General features: G+C 37.1%; 2 protein-coding genes across 2 annotated transcripts; one reads left to right on the forward strand and one right to left on the reverse strand.

The window, feature by feature from the left end:
• Window positions 1-4,925: 4,925 nt before the first annotated feature.
• TVAGG3_0798370 (regulation of response to stimulus) lies at window positions 4,926-5,354 on the forward strand (the record flags this gene model as incomplete). The annotated part of the gene is made up of 1 exon (XM_001303397.1): window positions 4,926-5,354. One exon carries the CDS (start codon window positions 4,926-4,928, stop codon window positions 5,352-5,354), a length of 429 nt encoding a protein of 142 aa, XP_001303398.1.
• Window positions 5,355-8,753: 3,399 nt separating this feature from the next.
• On the reverse strand, window positions 8,754-9,047 carry TVAGG3_0798380 (uncharacterized protein; the record flags this gene model as incomplete). Its single annotated transcript, XM_051247221.1, has 1 exon — window positions 8,754-9,047. The coding sequence occupies one exon, from the start codon at window positions 9,045-9,047 to the stop codon at window positions 8,754-8,756; it is 294 nt and encodes a 97-aa protein (XP_051082696.1).
• Window positions 9,048-15,956: the final 6,909 nt, after the last annotated feature.

Here is a 15,956-nt window from a genome sequence, read left to right on the forward strand (position 1 = left end):
TGTCAGTAATGCATATTCAATAACTATGAAAATCTAGCCAAGCATGGATTTTTTTCGAAAAAAAATTGTATTAAATTTCATTTTTCATTCTTTATACAAGTTTTAACCTTTGGTGCAATTATATCCTATCGCAAATGCATTATTGACGTTATTACTTGGATACTTCTTCATAACGCTAAATCTTCAAATTAGTTATGTGTTTGTTACTAATAGAAGTTGGAAAGGTATTAAAAAAGGAAATGTTAATAAATATACATGTTTAATTAAAAAACAAACAAGAATAAATTAAATAATTTTATTTCTTAGGAAAGTCTAAGTTTTGTAATAGATAAATTGCTTTTTGTGTCTCTTCTTCATCAATTTCTGGATGTTGATTCTCAGGTGGCGGACTAATTAAAACATCATGGGCAATATCAAACCATTGTTTTAGTTCGTTGGCAGAAGGAAAATGATCTTCTTGTATTGGCGTTATTAATGATTGAAAATCATCAGTTGATTCTGCATTTTGGGAATTTTCCAAATTTTCATTTGGAAAATTTGAATTTTGAGATATTGTTTAAGCACTCAGATCTCATTTTTAAAATATCTGCACCAAATTCTTACATCTGATAATTTTCATGTGTAACCAATGTTTCCCAATCCATTTGCCATACCCTACTAATCGCAAATTCATTCCCTTTAATTTTGTATTAAATTTAAATTCCAATCTTAATTTCTACATTATTTATGCTAACCCTTTAAATTTTGTTCTTATTTATTCACCCTCAGATACAAATTTATTTAGAATGTATTCCTCTGAGGTCTATATTTGTATTCGAAAATAAAATCTTTAAAACTCTCTAAGTTATCATTTTCTCTTCAGATATCTAATATTTTTCTAATGACATAACTACTTTGGACGCATATCCAAATTCCAAAAAAAATATGGAAAAAATAAAAATGAAATTGAAAATTACAATTTTTGATATGTAAAAAAAGATTTTGAAAAAAATTGGGAAAAAGAGTATCTAATTAGAGATGCGAGTTTCCGAATTTTTTTAGCCCTGGGATGTCATAACCGCTGCGGTTTTGTAAAATTTGGGATAAATTTTGACAATCCATTTTTTGTGGGATGTACGTTTATATCAATTTGCTCGGCGTTTGCCGAGCTATTGTACAATCCTACTCGAATTCATTACGCAGCCCTGGTCACTCAAAGGCCAGGGCATACAATTACAAAATAGTAGAGTGAGACTCTTCTAATTTCTTCCAATCACAAGGAAGATCTTAGAAGAGCCTCACTCTGCTCGAACACATTACGCAGCCCTGGTCACTCAAAGGCCAGGGCATACAATTACAAAATAGTAGAGTGAGACTCTTCTAATTTCTTCCAATCACAAGGAAGATCTTAGAAGAGCCTCACTCTGCTCGAACACATTACGCAGCCCTGGTCACTCAAAGGCAGGGCATACAATTACAAAATAGTAGAGTGAGACTCTTCTAATTTCTTCCAATCACAAGGAAGATCTTAGAAGAGCCTCACTCTGCTCGAACACATTACGCAGCTCCTGCTCAACAATGAGCAGGTCTTACCACTTTGAGAGGCTTTCGCTCGAGTTCTGATGCAGATCCCAACGCGAGCGAGAGTCTCTCAAGCAAGCTTCTAATTCGTAGCTAGAGTTTCACTCTTATGAACTGGCAGCCAATTTGAGAGACTTTCGCTCGAGATCTAATGAAAAATCAGAACTCGGCCAAAAATTGCCCAAACAGGCTTGTAATTCGTAGCTATAGTATTGATCGTATGGATGTGTTGCCAATATGAGAGACTTTCGCTCGATGTCTGATATTGCATCAGACATCGAGCGAAAGTCACTCAAAACAGCTTAGACATGTCTATTTTGACGGCATTAAATGATTTCATAGGAAATGTCTCAGTTGTTAATTAAGTTCACGTGAGCTTTTATGAATGAAAATAAGTAAAAAAAAAGAATTTTCTCAAAAAAAATTGTGTACGCATTGAAATTTTTATCTATAAATTTAGATATGTCATCAATAATATAATATAATTTTAAATTCGTGGAGTACACTTGGGATAATTGAATATGGGCTACCCCATCCCAACCTCTCAAACTTCCTCTGAATTTGGACAAGGTATCCCAATCCCAAAGACCTATCTGAATAAAATGAAATAATATATTATATATATTATTTATTTGCTATAATGAGCATAAATCGCTAAAATTATGAAGAAATTAAAAATTAAAAATTAAAATTAGAAAAAAATGTTGATTTAATGAGAGAATATTGTATAAAAATAGAATTATTAGCTAAAATATGTATTAATTTTATGATATTTCAATCACATTAACGAAAATCGCCCATTTTTAATTCAAATGGGCGGGAAAAAAAATAAAATTCCAAAAAAAATTGAATTGGGGAAACGATAGGGGACGGGATATGAGAAACCCCATATGTTTGGGAATTTTTCGCATCACTAATCTAATAAAATTGTTTGAGATCTATGTAGACATAGTTTTTACATTAAAAAATCAATAATATTGAAATTGATCTGAATATATCTTTTTTTTTAAAGTTTGAATGCATTAATCTCAAAGCATTTGATAAAATACTGGTTTTATTTCAAAATTCTAAATAATTTGTAATTAGATCTTTATGATGTAATTTAATTTTAAACAAGTACAGATAAAGAGAATCATAATAAAGGTGATCTATATTGCTTAAGTAAAATTGAGTATAATAGATCGATCTTAGCAACAAGATCTGAGGAAGTAGATTTGAGAGTCGAGAGTTTGGATCTTAGCAACAAGATCTGAGGAAGTAGATTTGAGAGTCGAGAGTTTGGATCTTAGCAACAAGATCTGAGGAAGTAGATTTGAGAGTCGAGAGTTTGGATCTTAGCAACTAAATCTGAGAGTTTTATCATTTCCGGCATATTGGGCCGAAAAGGAGTGATCCGCGTAAGTATGAAAAAAAGTGAATTTTGTTGTATGGTGTTTTTTATTATATCCGTTTCTCTCACAATTTTCAATAAATATTATTGTTCAAACGGAAATATAAATAAACAATTCAAAAATAAAAATGTAAATGTAAATTGAAAATGTATTATAAACATGCTAAAAAGCGTATATTTTAAACTTAAAGGAAAAATGAAATTCGTAAAAATGAGCATGATGTTTGATAAGGGAGTTTTAATTTTTTTTTCAAAAAAATTAAGGAACTTAAATTGAGATTATCAGGCTATGTAGTGGGTATTTTTACGATCTGACTGCAGAAATCGAATCAGCGAGACCCGAAGATTCATATTCCGCCGGAAAAATAGGGTTTCGAGGCGTAGATAGGGATAAAAAGATGCTTTAAGAAGATCTCAGTAGAAATATGGTTTAGAAGAGGATATAGGTCAGGATATAAGATTATGAAAATTGAAGAAGTGAATTATCAAGATGTATTTATGAGTAAACTATATTGTTTTAAGCTATCTAAATCTGTTTTGATATAAATTAAAGCGTATACTTATGCAAAATGCGAAATTTAAATTAATACTTTTTTTTGCTATTTGGACACAAAGCTAACAATCCATCCAATAAATGACGTATACCTAGCGAGATGAAGCATTTTAACATGAAAGACAAGAAAATCTGATTACTTGTGTTGAAAGTTTCTGTATTTCGTCTTCTTCCAAACACAGCGTTCAGATGCAGAAGAAAATGCAGCCGTAATGACGCAAAAAGACACTAAAATAAATTGGAGAATTTCTGAAAGTTTTTACTGAGCTTTGTTATTGAACCCGAATTTGTTGCTGAGTGACAGGATATTAAATCTACGACATTCATGAGTAATTGTTATCAATTTGTCAATAAATTATGTTGAAGATGGTTTAAATGTCTTCGAAGGCATGAAATTAGATCCTAAATCTGTTTGAGTTAATAAAAGAGAACAAATGTTGAAAGAGTTGTCATATTGCCTACAAAATTTTCAAACATTTGCATTGAGACAATGTGAAAAAATGATGTCCAAAATACCTTTACTAAAATATTTTTAATTTGAATCATAACAAGGAAAAACAATAATGGCAGAATAAGAAAAAAAAACAAAGATGTTATGATTTGAACAGTTGCCTTTTAGTTCAAAAAGAGCATAGTGTTCCCAACCACTACACTACCTTCCTTTCTGATAAAAAGCTGAATAATTAGTATTTAATGAATTCTCCAACTTGGGATTTGCGGCTTTTCCAAAATCTGTTATGATAGTTCTATATAGCAATTGATATATAATATTTTTTATAATCAAATAATTTTTTAGTCCAGATAAATTTTTTAAAATTTCAAAGTCTTTCCATTCTACTAACGCTCTTCACATCCATATTCTTTACCATATATGTAATATAACGCCTTATTTTAATTCCCATGTTTACGATTTATTTGTCGAAAAACTGTCTTGCCCATTAACATCTCGCGAAAATTTTCGACTTTTTGAATAGCCGTTTTCAAGATCTCAAAAACTGTGGGATATTTTTTACAAAGCTAATCGACATTTATTTACCACATATATGTACTATACAATGCACCTGGTTTCATCGAATTTTTACCGTCAGTTTTCTCGTGAGACTACCTTTATGTAAATCTTTGACAAAAATAAATTTGCCATCAAGTCTGAAAAATTTGTCAAATTATTGTTTCAGTAATTGTCTTGAACTCAAAGAAATCATAATAGATTCTAATTGTTCATTGAACGAAAATGTTTTTGAAAATGATTTGAAAATAGAAAATCTGATTTTTAATTGTTTGAATCAATATTTTCTCAAATTAGAGAATCTTAGAAATTTAGTTAAATCAATCACATTTAATTCATTTGTTACAGAATATCCATCCCTTTCTGTTTTCGAGAGTTTAGAGAACATCCATATCATCACAAAAGAAAACAATTCTATGATTAATGAATATTTCACATCATCAAAAGAAATCAAAATATTTATTGAAGGTAACATCAATAATATTTCCGACTCAGCATTTTCAAACAGTATTGTCAATACATTTGTTTATTGTGGTTATCATCTTGTTTCCGGTAAATTCCTTTATTATTCTCAAGGTCATCACAATGTCAGTGCCTATCCATTTTATCCATCTAAACAACTTGGTGGTGTCAAAGTTAATCTTACAGCCGAATGTCCTAATTTACCTATACATGAAAAGAAACACCTTTCAAAACTTGTTATTAGCTTGATTTCTATTGGAAGCATTTCACTGGTTATTTGTGTAGTTTTTATTATTTTTAGAATCCAATCAATTAAAAAAGCTCAGAAGATAATCAATGACAAAAATGAATTTCGTAAAACTATTCTTAATGACTTCGGATAAATTCATTTACTTTGTTTGTTGTTCTTTTTAAAATCTGTTTGTTTTGTATTAATTACATCTATATTTTTCCATTTATCATTTTTAAGTTCATAAAATATAGTAATTTCAAAGTCTTGTGTCCATTTTCTCAGAAGAATTGATAGCAATTGATAATTATACCCATTTTCCTACTTAAAGTCTCCCTATCGTTATTCTCATTCAAAATTGAATGAATCTCTATCAAAAGTTTGAATAATATAATTAGATAAATCTATATATTTTTCCTTTTTAATTTCATGAACTTAGGATCTATTGTATTAAATTTATCTTGAAATCTCATAAAAATAAGAAGAAAATAGGAGAAACCGAAATTGCTTTTCAATTTTTTTAAAAGAGGTTTTATTCAATATTGAGGGGAAGAATACAATATGGAGACTTTCCTTAGGAAAATGGGTATAATTATCAATATCTAGATGTGACCACATTGCATGTTGTACTTTAGATCAGAAATAAATTGTATATTTCCTAATTATTATGACAAAAGTTCATTGCATATTATTTTGAATAAAACGATAGATAAAAATTGAATACTGGCACTTTTTTCGGATAATTTATGTTATTCCTTCTTTATAAGTATATTTAATCTGTTTGTCCTGAAACAGATAATTTAATCATTGCAGACGGAACAACAATTATTGAAGCAAATGAATATTCAGATTGCAACAATATTAAAACCGTTTTCTTTCCAGAATCTTTATATAGTATTGGTGATTTTGCATTTCATAAGTGCACAAGTTTAGAAATTCTTGAATTTCCATCTAACTTTACAAATCTTGGTAAAAACTCGTTTTCAGATTGCATAAATTTAAGGGAATATCCCATTTTTTGCAAAGAAAAAGTGAGAATCCCAAATTTTGCATACCAAAAATGGTATTGTATGGAAAAGTCATTCAATATTGGTTTTTTAGGTCTAATATTATACAGATATGTCCGCTACTAGATACCGGATTATCCTATATAATCAAATATAGTGGTTTCAAAAAACTAAAGGTTGCATCTTTTAATGCTCTCCTAATTATGTGTTTTTTACTAATATCACAGTGTGCGCATATTGTTATGATATGTAAAAATGATTCTATGAGTGTTATATATGAATTTAATGAGTTTTTGTTTAGGCATTAGATTATATGAGACCAACAAAATGTGTTTGAGCTATTTATATATATGTATGTGTGAGTCCTATATAAGTATAGTTAATATGTGTATGTGTTTATAAATAAAGAAGTATATTCACAATTTATGATATTCAATTTTTTCAAAATATCTTAAAATTAACATATATATAATATGCTTGGTGTGGTAATATCAATATCGAAATATTAAAGCTCAAATCTCAAAAAGTGCTCATAAATTGATTCTGATTTGACTCAAAACTCTGTAATATTAATCGTATTAATATTGTTTATTGTGGTAGTTATATATGTGGTATTAAAATGTATCTTATCGTTAAAGATTATTTGTGCTAGATTTATCGTTTGAATTTTTGTGTAATTATTAATATGGCATATCTTATATTGTGAAGATATGCCATATTAATACACAAAAAGTCTATTTGCTTTTGGTTTTGAATGGGACTATCAAAACGATTCGACAACCGCATTCAAAAACAAAAGCAAATAGGCTTTTGTTTGTATTGTATTGTAAATTTTCGATCTACCTCGTTTGAAACTTGCTTTTTCAGTTGGCATCAAAATTCTTTGACACCAACTGAAAAAGCAAGCTTCAAACAAGGTAAATATCGAATGGCAGCCATATATTTACATGTAGCTGCCATTATTTTGTAAATATATCGTATTTCTGAGATTTTGAATTTTGGTCGCCTATCCAATAAAGATAGGCGACCGCTGTAATATAATTATATTTTTACAGCCCTATTTGAGTTTGTTCATAAACTCAAATAGGGCCGGAAGTGGGTATATAAGGAGAATTGAGAAACCCACTCCATATATATAATTTACAAAAAGTGTCAATAAAAAGTAATAATCGTTGTTTCACTAAAAATGATATTAAATATATACCTATATACTATATATAAGATTTTTAAAATTTTTAATGAAAATTGAAGACTCAAAAAAATTGATGCAATATGAAATCAGAAGTTGACAACATTCAATGTTACTGCGCTATAATTTGAATTCAATACGTACATAACATTACTAAATGTATTTTAAGATAATACAAAAAATTAAGCTTGCAAAAAGATATCGAAATGTAATTTTCATTAGATTCAAAGTTCTGAATAGATTTTGATTTTAACTATTGATGAGTTTGTCAAACCTCTATAATAATAGAATGTAGAACTAATTAAATATAATTAATAAAAAAATACAAATTTAAGTGATATTATAAGAGATATATGTGATGTTACCAATATGATATGATATTGGAGAACTGATAGAATTGTGATGTGAGACTAAATATGATTTTATTATGAATAGGAGAATAATATTAGAAGAATTTCTTGAATTTAATGTATCTGAATATGTAATTGGGCATATATTCTATATATATATTGGTAGGTTAACTAGAAATAAGAAGATGAAAGATTGTTAATGAATAATATGAGATTAAGCGAAAATATATTGTTCTAATAGATGAGTGTTGAGATCCAATATATATGAAGAGGGATATGTGAGAGGAAATATGTATATTTAATAAAATAAGCGATGAGAGAAAAAATAACAAAGATTTATATGAAATTTTGAGTATTGAAAAAGCTCGATTAGTGATTTTATGTCTGTTAAAGGAATAGATATTCTAGGAGAAAGATAAATTGAATTAAAGAAGAATAAAAAAAGTTGATTAAGATTGATAAAAATATTGAATTGTATGACAATGGAAAGAAGGAATAAATTGGTGTTGGTATGACGGTATCATTTCGGGAGACATTGCCTCTGCATGTCTCCCAGAATGAGAACAATCTTCTGCAATCAGAATGTGATTGCAAAACTTTGACCGACAAGAGTATTGTGCACTCCTGTCGGTCGCAGTGTCTCATTCTGGGAGACATTGCCTCTGCATGTCTCCCAGAATGGAACAATGTTCCGCATTGATAACTTGAACGCGGAAGTTTGACCGACAAGAGTGTATTGTGCACTCCTGTCGGTCGCAGTGTCTCATTCTGGGAGACATTGCCTCTGCATGTCTCCCAGAATGGAACAATGTTCCGCATTGATAACTTGAACGCGGAAGTTTGACCGACAAGAGTGTATTGTGCACTCCTGTCGGTCGCAGTGTCTCATTCTGGGAGACATTGCCTCTGCATGTCTCCCAGAATGGAACAATGTTCCGCATTGATAACTTGAACGCGGAAGTTTGACCGACAAGAGTGTATTGTGCACTCCTGTCGGTCGCAGTGTCTCATTCTGGGAGACATTGCCTCTGCATGTCTCCCAGAATGGAACAATGTTCCGCATTGATAACTTGAACGCGGAAGTTTGACCGACAAGAGTGTATTGTGCACTCCTGTCGGTCGCAGTGTCTCATTCTGGGAGACATTGCATGTCTCCCAGAATGGAACAATGTTCCGCATTGATAACTTGAACGCGGAAGTTTGACCGACAAGAGTGTATTGTGCACTCCTGTCGGTCGCAGTGTCTCATTCTGGGAGACATTGCCTCTGCATGTCTCCCAGAATGGAACAATGTTCCGCATTGATAACTTGAACGCGGAAGTTTGACCGACAAGAGTGTATTGTGCACTCCTGTCGGTCGCAGTGTCTCATTCTGGGAGACATTGCCTCTGCATGTCTCCCAGAATGGAACAATGTTCCGCATTGATAACTTGAACGCGGAAGTTTGACCGACAAGAGTGTATTGTGCACTCCTGTCGGTCGCAGTGTCTCATTCTGGGAGACATTGCCTCTGCATGTCTCCCAGAATGGAACAATGTTCCGCATTGATAACTTGAACGCGGAAGTTTGACCGACAAGAGTGTATTGTGCACTCCTGTCGGTCGCAGTGTCTCATTCTGGGAGACATTGCCTCTGCATGTCTCCCAGAATGGAACAATGTTCCGCATTGATAACTTGAACGCGGAAGTTTGACCGACAAGAGTGTATTGTGCACTCCTGTCGGTCGCAGTGTCTCATTCTGGGAGACATTGCCTCTGCATGTCTCCCAGAATGGAACAATGTTCCGCATTGATAACTTGAACGCGGAAGTTTGACCGACAAGAGTGTATTGTGCACTCCTGTCGGTCGCAGTGTCTCATTCTGGGAGACATTGCCTCTGCATGTCTCCCAGAATGGAACAATGTTCCGCATTATAACTTGAACGCGGAAGTTTGACCGACAAGAGTGTATTGTGCACTCCTGTCGGTCGCAGTGTCTCATTCTGGGAGACATTTCCTCTGCATGTCTCCCAGAATGGAACAATGTTCCGCATTGATAACTTGAACGCGGAAGTTTGACCGACAAGAGTGTATTGTGCACTCCTGTCGTCGGTCGCAGTGTCTCATTCTGGGAGACATTGCCTCTGCATGTCTCCCAGAATGGAACAATGTTCCGCATTCATAACTTGAACGCGGAAGTTTGACCGACAAGAGTGTATTGTGCACTCCTGTCGGTCGCAGTGTCTCATTCTGGGAGACATTGCCTCTGCATGTCTCCCAGAATGGAACAATGTTCCGCATTCATAACTTGAACGCGGAAGTTTGACCGACAAGAGTGTATTGTGCACTCCTGTCGGTCGCAGTGTCTCATTCTGGGAGACATTGCCTCTGCATGTCTCCCAGAATGGAACAATGTTCCGCATTGATAACTTGAACGCGGAAGTTTGACCGACAAGAGTGTATTGTGCACTCCTGTCGGTCGCAGTGTCTCATTCTGGGAGACATTGCCTCTGCATGTCTCCCAGAATGGAACAATGTTCCGCATTGATAACTTGAACGCGGAAGTTTGACCGACAAGAGTGTATTGTGCACTCCTGTCGGTCGCAGTGTCTCATTCTGGGAGACATTGCCTCTGCATGTCTCCCAGAATGGAACAATGTTCCGCATTCATAACTTGAACGCGGAAGTTTGACCGACAAGAGTGTATTGTGCACTCCTGTCGGTCGCAGTGTCTCATTCTGGGAGACATTGCCTCTGCATGTCTCCCAGAATGGAACAATGTTCCGCATTCATAACTTGAACGCGGAAGTTTGACCGACAAGAGTGTATTGTGCACTCCTGTCGGTCGCAGTGTCTCATTCTGGGAGACATTGCCTCTGCATGTCTCCCAGAATGGAACAATGTTCCGCATTGATAACTTGAACGCGGAAGTTTGACCGACAAGAGTGTATTGTGCACTCCTGTCGGTCGCAGTGTCTCATTCTGGGAGACATTGCCTCTGCATGTCTCCCAGAATGGAACAATGTTCCGCATTCATAACTTGAACGCGGAAGTTTGACCGACAAGAGTGTATTGTGCACTCCTGTCGGTCGCAGTGTCTCATTCTGGGAGACATTGCCTCTGCATGTCTCCCAGAATGGAACAATGTTCCGCATTCATAACTTGAACGCGGAAGTTTGACCGACAAGAGTGTATTGTGCACTCCTGTCGGTCGCAGTGTCTCATTCTGGGAGACATTGCCTCTGCATGTCTCCCAGAATGGAACAATGTTCCGCATTGATAACTTGAACGCGGAAGTTTGACCGACAAGAGTGTATTGTGCACTCCTGTCGGTCGCAGTGTCTCATTCTGGGAGACATTGCCTCTGCATGTCTCCCAGAATGGAACAATGTTCCGCATTCATAACTTGAACGCGGAAGTTTGACCGACAAGAGTGTATTGTGCACTCCTGTCGGTCGCAGTGTCTCATTCTGGGAGACATTGCCTCTGCATGTCTCCCAGAATGGAACAATGTTCCGCATTCATAACTTGAACGCGGAAGTTTGACCGACAAGAGTGTATTGTGCACTCCTGTCGGTCGCAGTGTCTCATTCTGGGAGACATTGCCTCTGCATGTCTCCCAGAATGGAACAATGTTCCGCATTGATAACTTGAACGCGGAAGTTTGACCGACAAGAGTGTATTGTGCACTCCTGTCGGTCGCAGTGTCTCATTCTGGGAGACATTGCCTCTGCATGTCTCCCAGAATGGAACAATGTTCCGCATTGATAACTTGAACGCGGAAGTTTGACCGACAAGAGTGTATTGTGCACTCCTGTCGGTCGCAGTGTCTCATTCTGGGAGACATTGCCTCTGCATGTCTCCCAGAATGGAACAATGTTCCGCATTGATAACTTGAACGCGGAAGTTTGACCGACAAGAGTGTATTGTGCACTCCTGTCGGTCGCAGTGTCTCATTCTGGGAGACATTGCCTCTGCATGTCTCCCAGAATGGAACAATGTTCCGCATTGATAACTTGAACGCGGAAGTTTGACCGACAAGAGTGTATTGTGCACTCCTGTCGGTCGCAGTGTCTCATTCTGGGAGACATTGCCTCTGCATGTCTCCCAGAATGGAACAATGTTCCGCATTCATAACTTGAACGCGGAAGTTTGACCGACAAGAGTGTATTGTGCACTCCTGTCGGTCGCAGTGTCTCATTCTGGGAGACATTGCCTCTGCATGTCTCCCAGAATGGAACAATGTTCCGCATTGATAACTTGAACGCGGAAGTTTGACCGACAAGAGTGTATTGTGCACTCCTGTCGGTCGCAGTGTCTCATTCTGGGAGACATTGCCTCTGCATGTCTCCCAGAATGGAACAATGTTCCGCATTCATAACTTGAACGCGGAAGTTTGACCGACAAGAGTGTATTGTGCACTCCTGTCGGTCGCAGTGTCTCATTCTGGGAGACATTGCCTCTGCATGTCTCCCAGAATGGAACAATGTTCCGCATTGATAACTTGAACGCGGAAGTTTGACCGACAAGAGTGTATTGTGCACTCCTGTCGGTCGCAGTGTCTCATTCTGGGAGACATTGCCTCTGCATGTCTCCCAGAATGGAACAATGTTCCGCATTGATAACTTGAACGCGGAAGTTTGACCGACAAGAGTGTATTGTGCACTCCTGTCGGTCGCAGTGTCTCATTCTGGGAGACATTGCCTCTGCATGTCTCCCAGAATGGAACAATGTTCCGCATTCATAACTTGAACGCGGAAGTTTGACCGACAAGAGTGTATTGTGCACTCCTGTCGGTCGCAGTGTCTCATTCTGGGAGACATTGCCTCTGCATGTCTCCCAGAATGGAACAATGTTCCGCATTGATAACTTGAACGCGGAAGTTTGACCGACAAGAGTGTATTGTGCACTCCTGTCGGTCGCAGTGTCTCATTCTGGGAGACATTGCCTCTGCATGTCTCCCAGAATGGAACAATGTTCCGCATTCATAACTTGAACGCGGAAGTTTGACCGACAAGAGTGCATTATCCAATCTTTTTTGTCATATACCTCAACCCACAAAGACAAAACCTTACATAAAATAGGTAAACTTTGGTTTTCACTTAATAATGTTTATTTTTAATTTTTTGTTCTTTATATAACTTTTTCTTCTACTAAACTATTTTACAGACTCTACTGAGCTATCCTCACATATATACCTGTGACAATAACACATATATACTCCCTTCATATTCTGATCTCATGACATATTACAGCACAAACTATAATTATACAACATACCTCATAAAGTCTGATTTTACCCCTATCTAAGCGTTCAAAACCTATTTTCCCCGCGTAATCTGATTCTTCTGGCTCTGCTGATTCGATTTCTGCTGTCAGATCGTGAAAATATGCATCACACAATGAGATAAACACAAAATACACAACTTAATATTTTCCTTAAAATTGTCAATTCCTCGATCTTGACATATTTATTATTTCCTCCGTTTTCCCTCACAAATATATTTAATTTTCTGAATAAGACGTATAATAAAATGAATATCTTAAAAACTAAAATACAAAATTAATGTTGGGTAATGACTAGATATAGTATGCACTTTTGAATTCATACATTTTTTGAAAAAATTGTATTTTCAAAAAAAGATGTTGTTTCAGTATGAACTTGAAGAGAAATTTTAAGGAAAATAGGTTTTGAACGCTTATAGGGGTAAAATCAGACTTTATGAGGTATGTTGTATAATTATAGTTTGTGCTGTAATATGTCATGAGATCAGAATATGAAGGGAGTATATATGTGTTATTGTCACAGGTATATATGTGAGATAGCTCAGTAGAGTCTGTAAAATAGTTTAGTAGAAGAAAAAGTTATATAAAGAACAAAAAATTAAAAATAAACATTATTAAGTGAAAACCAAAGTTTACCTATTTTATGTAAGGTTTTGTCTTTGTGGGTTGAGGTATATGACAAAAAAGATTGGATAATGCACTCTTGTCGGTCAAACTTCCGCGTTCAAGTTATCAATGCGGAACATTGTTCCATTCTGGGAGACATGCAGAGGAAATGTCTCCCAGAATGAGACACTGCGACCGACAGGAGTGCACAATACACTTGTCGGTCAAACTTCCGCGTTCAAGTTATCAATGCGGAACATTGTTCCATTCTGGGAGACATGCAGAGGAAATGTCTCCCAGAATGAGACACTGCGACCGACAGGAGTGCACAATACACTCTTGTCGGTCAAACTTCCGCGTTCAAGTTATCAATGCGGAACATTGTTCCATTCTGGGAGACATGCAGAGGCAATGTCTCCCAGAATGAGACACTGCGACCGACAGGAGTGCACAATACACTCTTGTCGGTCAAACTTCCGCGTTCAAGTTATGAATGCGGAACATTGTTCCATTCTGGGAGACATGCAGAGGCAATGTCTCCCAGAATGAGACACTGCGACCGACAGGAGTGCACAATACACTCTTGTCGGTCAAACTTCCGCGTTCAAGTTATCAATGCGGAACATTGTTCCATTCTGGGAGACATGCAGAGGCAATGTCTCCCAGAATGAGACACTGCGACCGACAGGAGTGCACAATACACTCTTGTCGGTCAAACTTCCGCGTTCAAGTTATGAATGCGGAACATTGTTCCATTCTGGGAGACATGCAGAGGCAATGTCTCCCAGAATGAGACACTGCGACCGACAGGAGTGCACAATACACTCTTGTCGGTCAAACTTCCGCGTTCAAGTTATCAATGCGGAACATTGTTCCATTCTGGGAGACATGCAGAGGCAATGTCTCCCAGAATGAGACACTGCGACCGACAGGAGTGCACAATACACTCTTGTCGGTCAAACTTCCGCGTTCAAGTTATCAATGCGGAACATTGTTCCATTCTGGGAGACATGCAGAGGCAATGTCTCCCAGAATGAGACACTGCGACCGACAGGAGTGCACAATACACTCTTGTCGGTCAAACTTCCGCGTTCAAGTTATCAATGCGGAACATTGTTCCATTCTGGGAGACATGCAGAGGCAATGTCTCCCAGAATGAGACACTGCGACCGACAGGAGTGCACAATACACTCTTGTCGGTCAAACTTCCGCGTTCAAGTTATCAATGCGGAACATTGTTCCATTCTGGGAGACATGCAGAGGCAATGTCTCCCAGAATGAGACACTGCGACCGACAGGAGTGCACAATACACTCTTGTCGGTCAAACTTCCGCGTTCAAGTTATCAATGCGGAACATTGTTCCATTCTGGGAGACATGCAGAGGCAATGTCTCCCAGAATGAGACACTGCGACCGACAGGAGTGCACAATACACTCTTGTCGGTCAAACTTCCGCGTTCAAGTTATCAATGCGGAACATTGTTCCATTCTGGGAGACATGCAGAGGCAATGTCTCCCAGAATGAGACACTGCGACCGACAGGAGTGCACAATACACTCTTGTCGGTCAAACTTCCGCGTTCAAGTTATCAATGCGGAACATTGTTCCATTCTGGGAGACATGCAGAGGCAATGTCTCCCAGAATGAGACACTGCGACCGACAGGAGTGCACAATACACTCTTGTCGGTCAAACTTCCGCGTTCAAGTTATCAATGCGGAACATTGTTCCATTCTGGGAGACATGCAGAGGCAATGTCTCCCAGAATGAGACACTGCGACCGACAGGAGTGCACAATACACTCTTGTCGGTCAAACTTCCGCGTTCAAGTTATCAATGCGGAACATTGTTCCATTCTGGGAGACATGCAGAGGCAAATGTCTCCCAGAATGAGACACTGCGACCGACAGGAGTGCACAATACACTCTTGTCGGTCAAACTTCCGCGTTCAAGTTATGAATGCGGAACATTGTTCCATTCTGGGAGACATGCAGAGGCAATGTCTCCCAGAATGAGACACTGCGACCGACAGGAGTGCACAATACACTCTTGTCGGTCAAACTTCCGCGTTCAAGTTATCAATGCGGAACATTGTTCCATTCTGGGAGACATGCAGAGGAATGTCTCCCAGAATGAGACACTGCGACCGACAGGAGTGCACAATACACTCTTGTCGGTCAAACTTCCGCGCGTTCAAGTTATCAATGCGGAACATTGTTCCATTCTGGGAGACATGCAGAGGCAATGTCTCCCAGAATGAGACACTGCGACCGACAGGAGTGCACAATACACTCTTGTCGGTCAAACTTCCGCGTTCAAGTTATCAATGCGGAACATTGTT

Source organism: Trichomonas vaginalis, chromosome VI (genome assembly GCF_026262505.1).
Source record: "Trichomonas vaginalis G3 chromosome VI, whole genome shotgun sequence".
Taxonomy (NCBI): Eukaryota; Parabasalia; order Trichomonadida; family Trichomonadidae; genus Trichomonas; species Trichomonas vaginalis.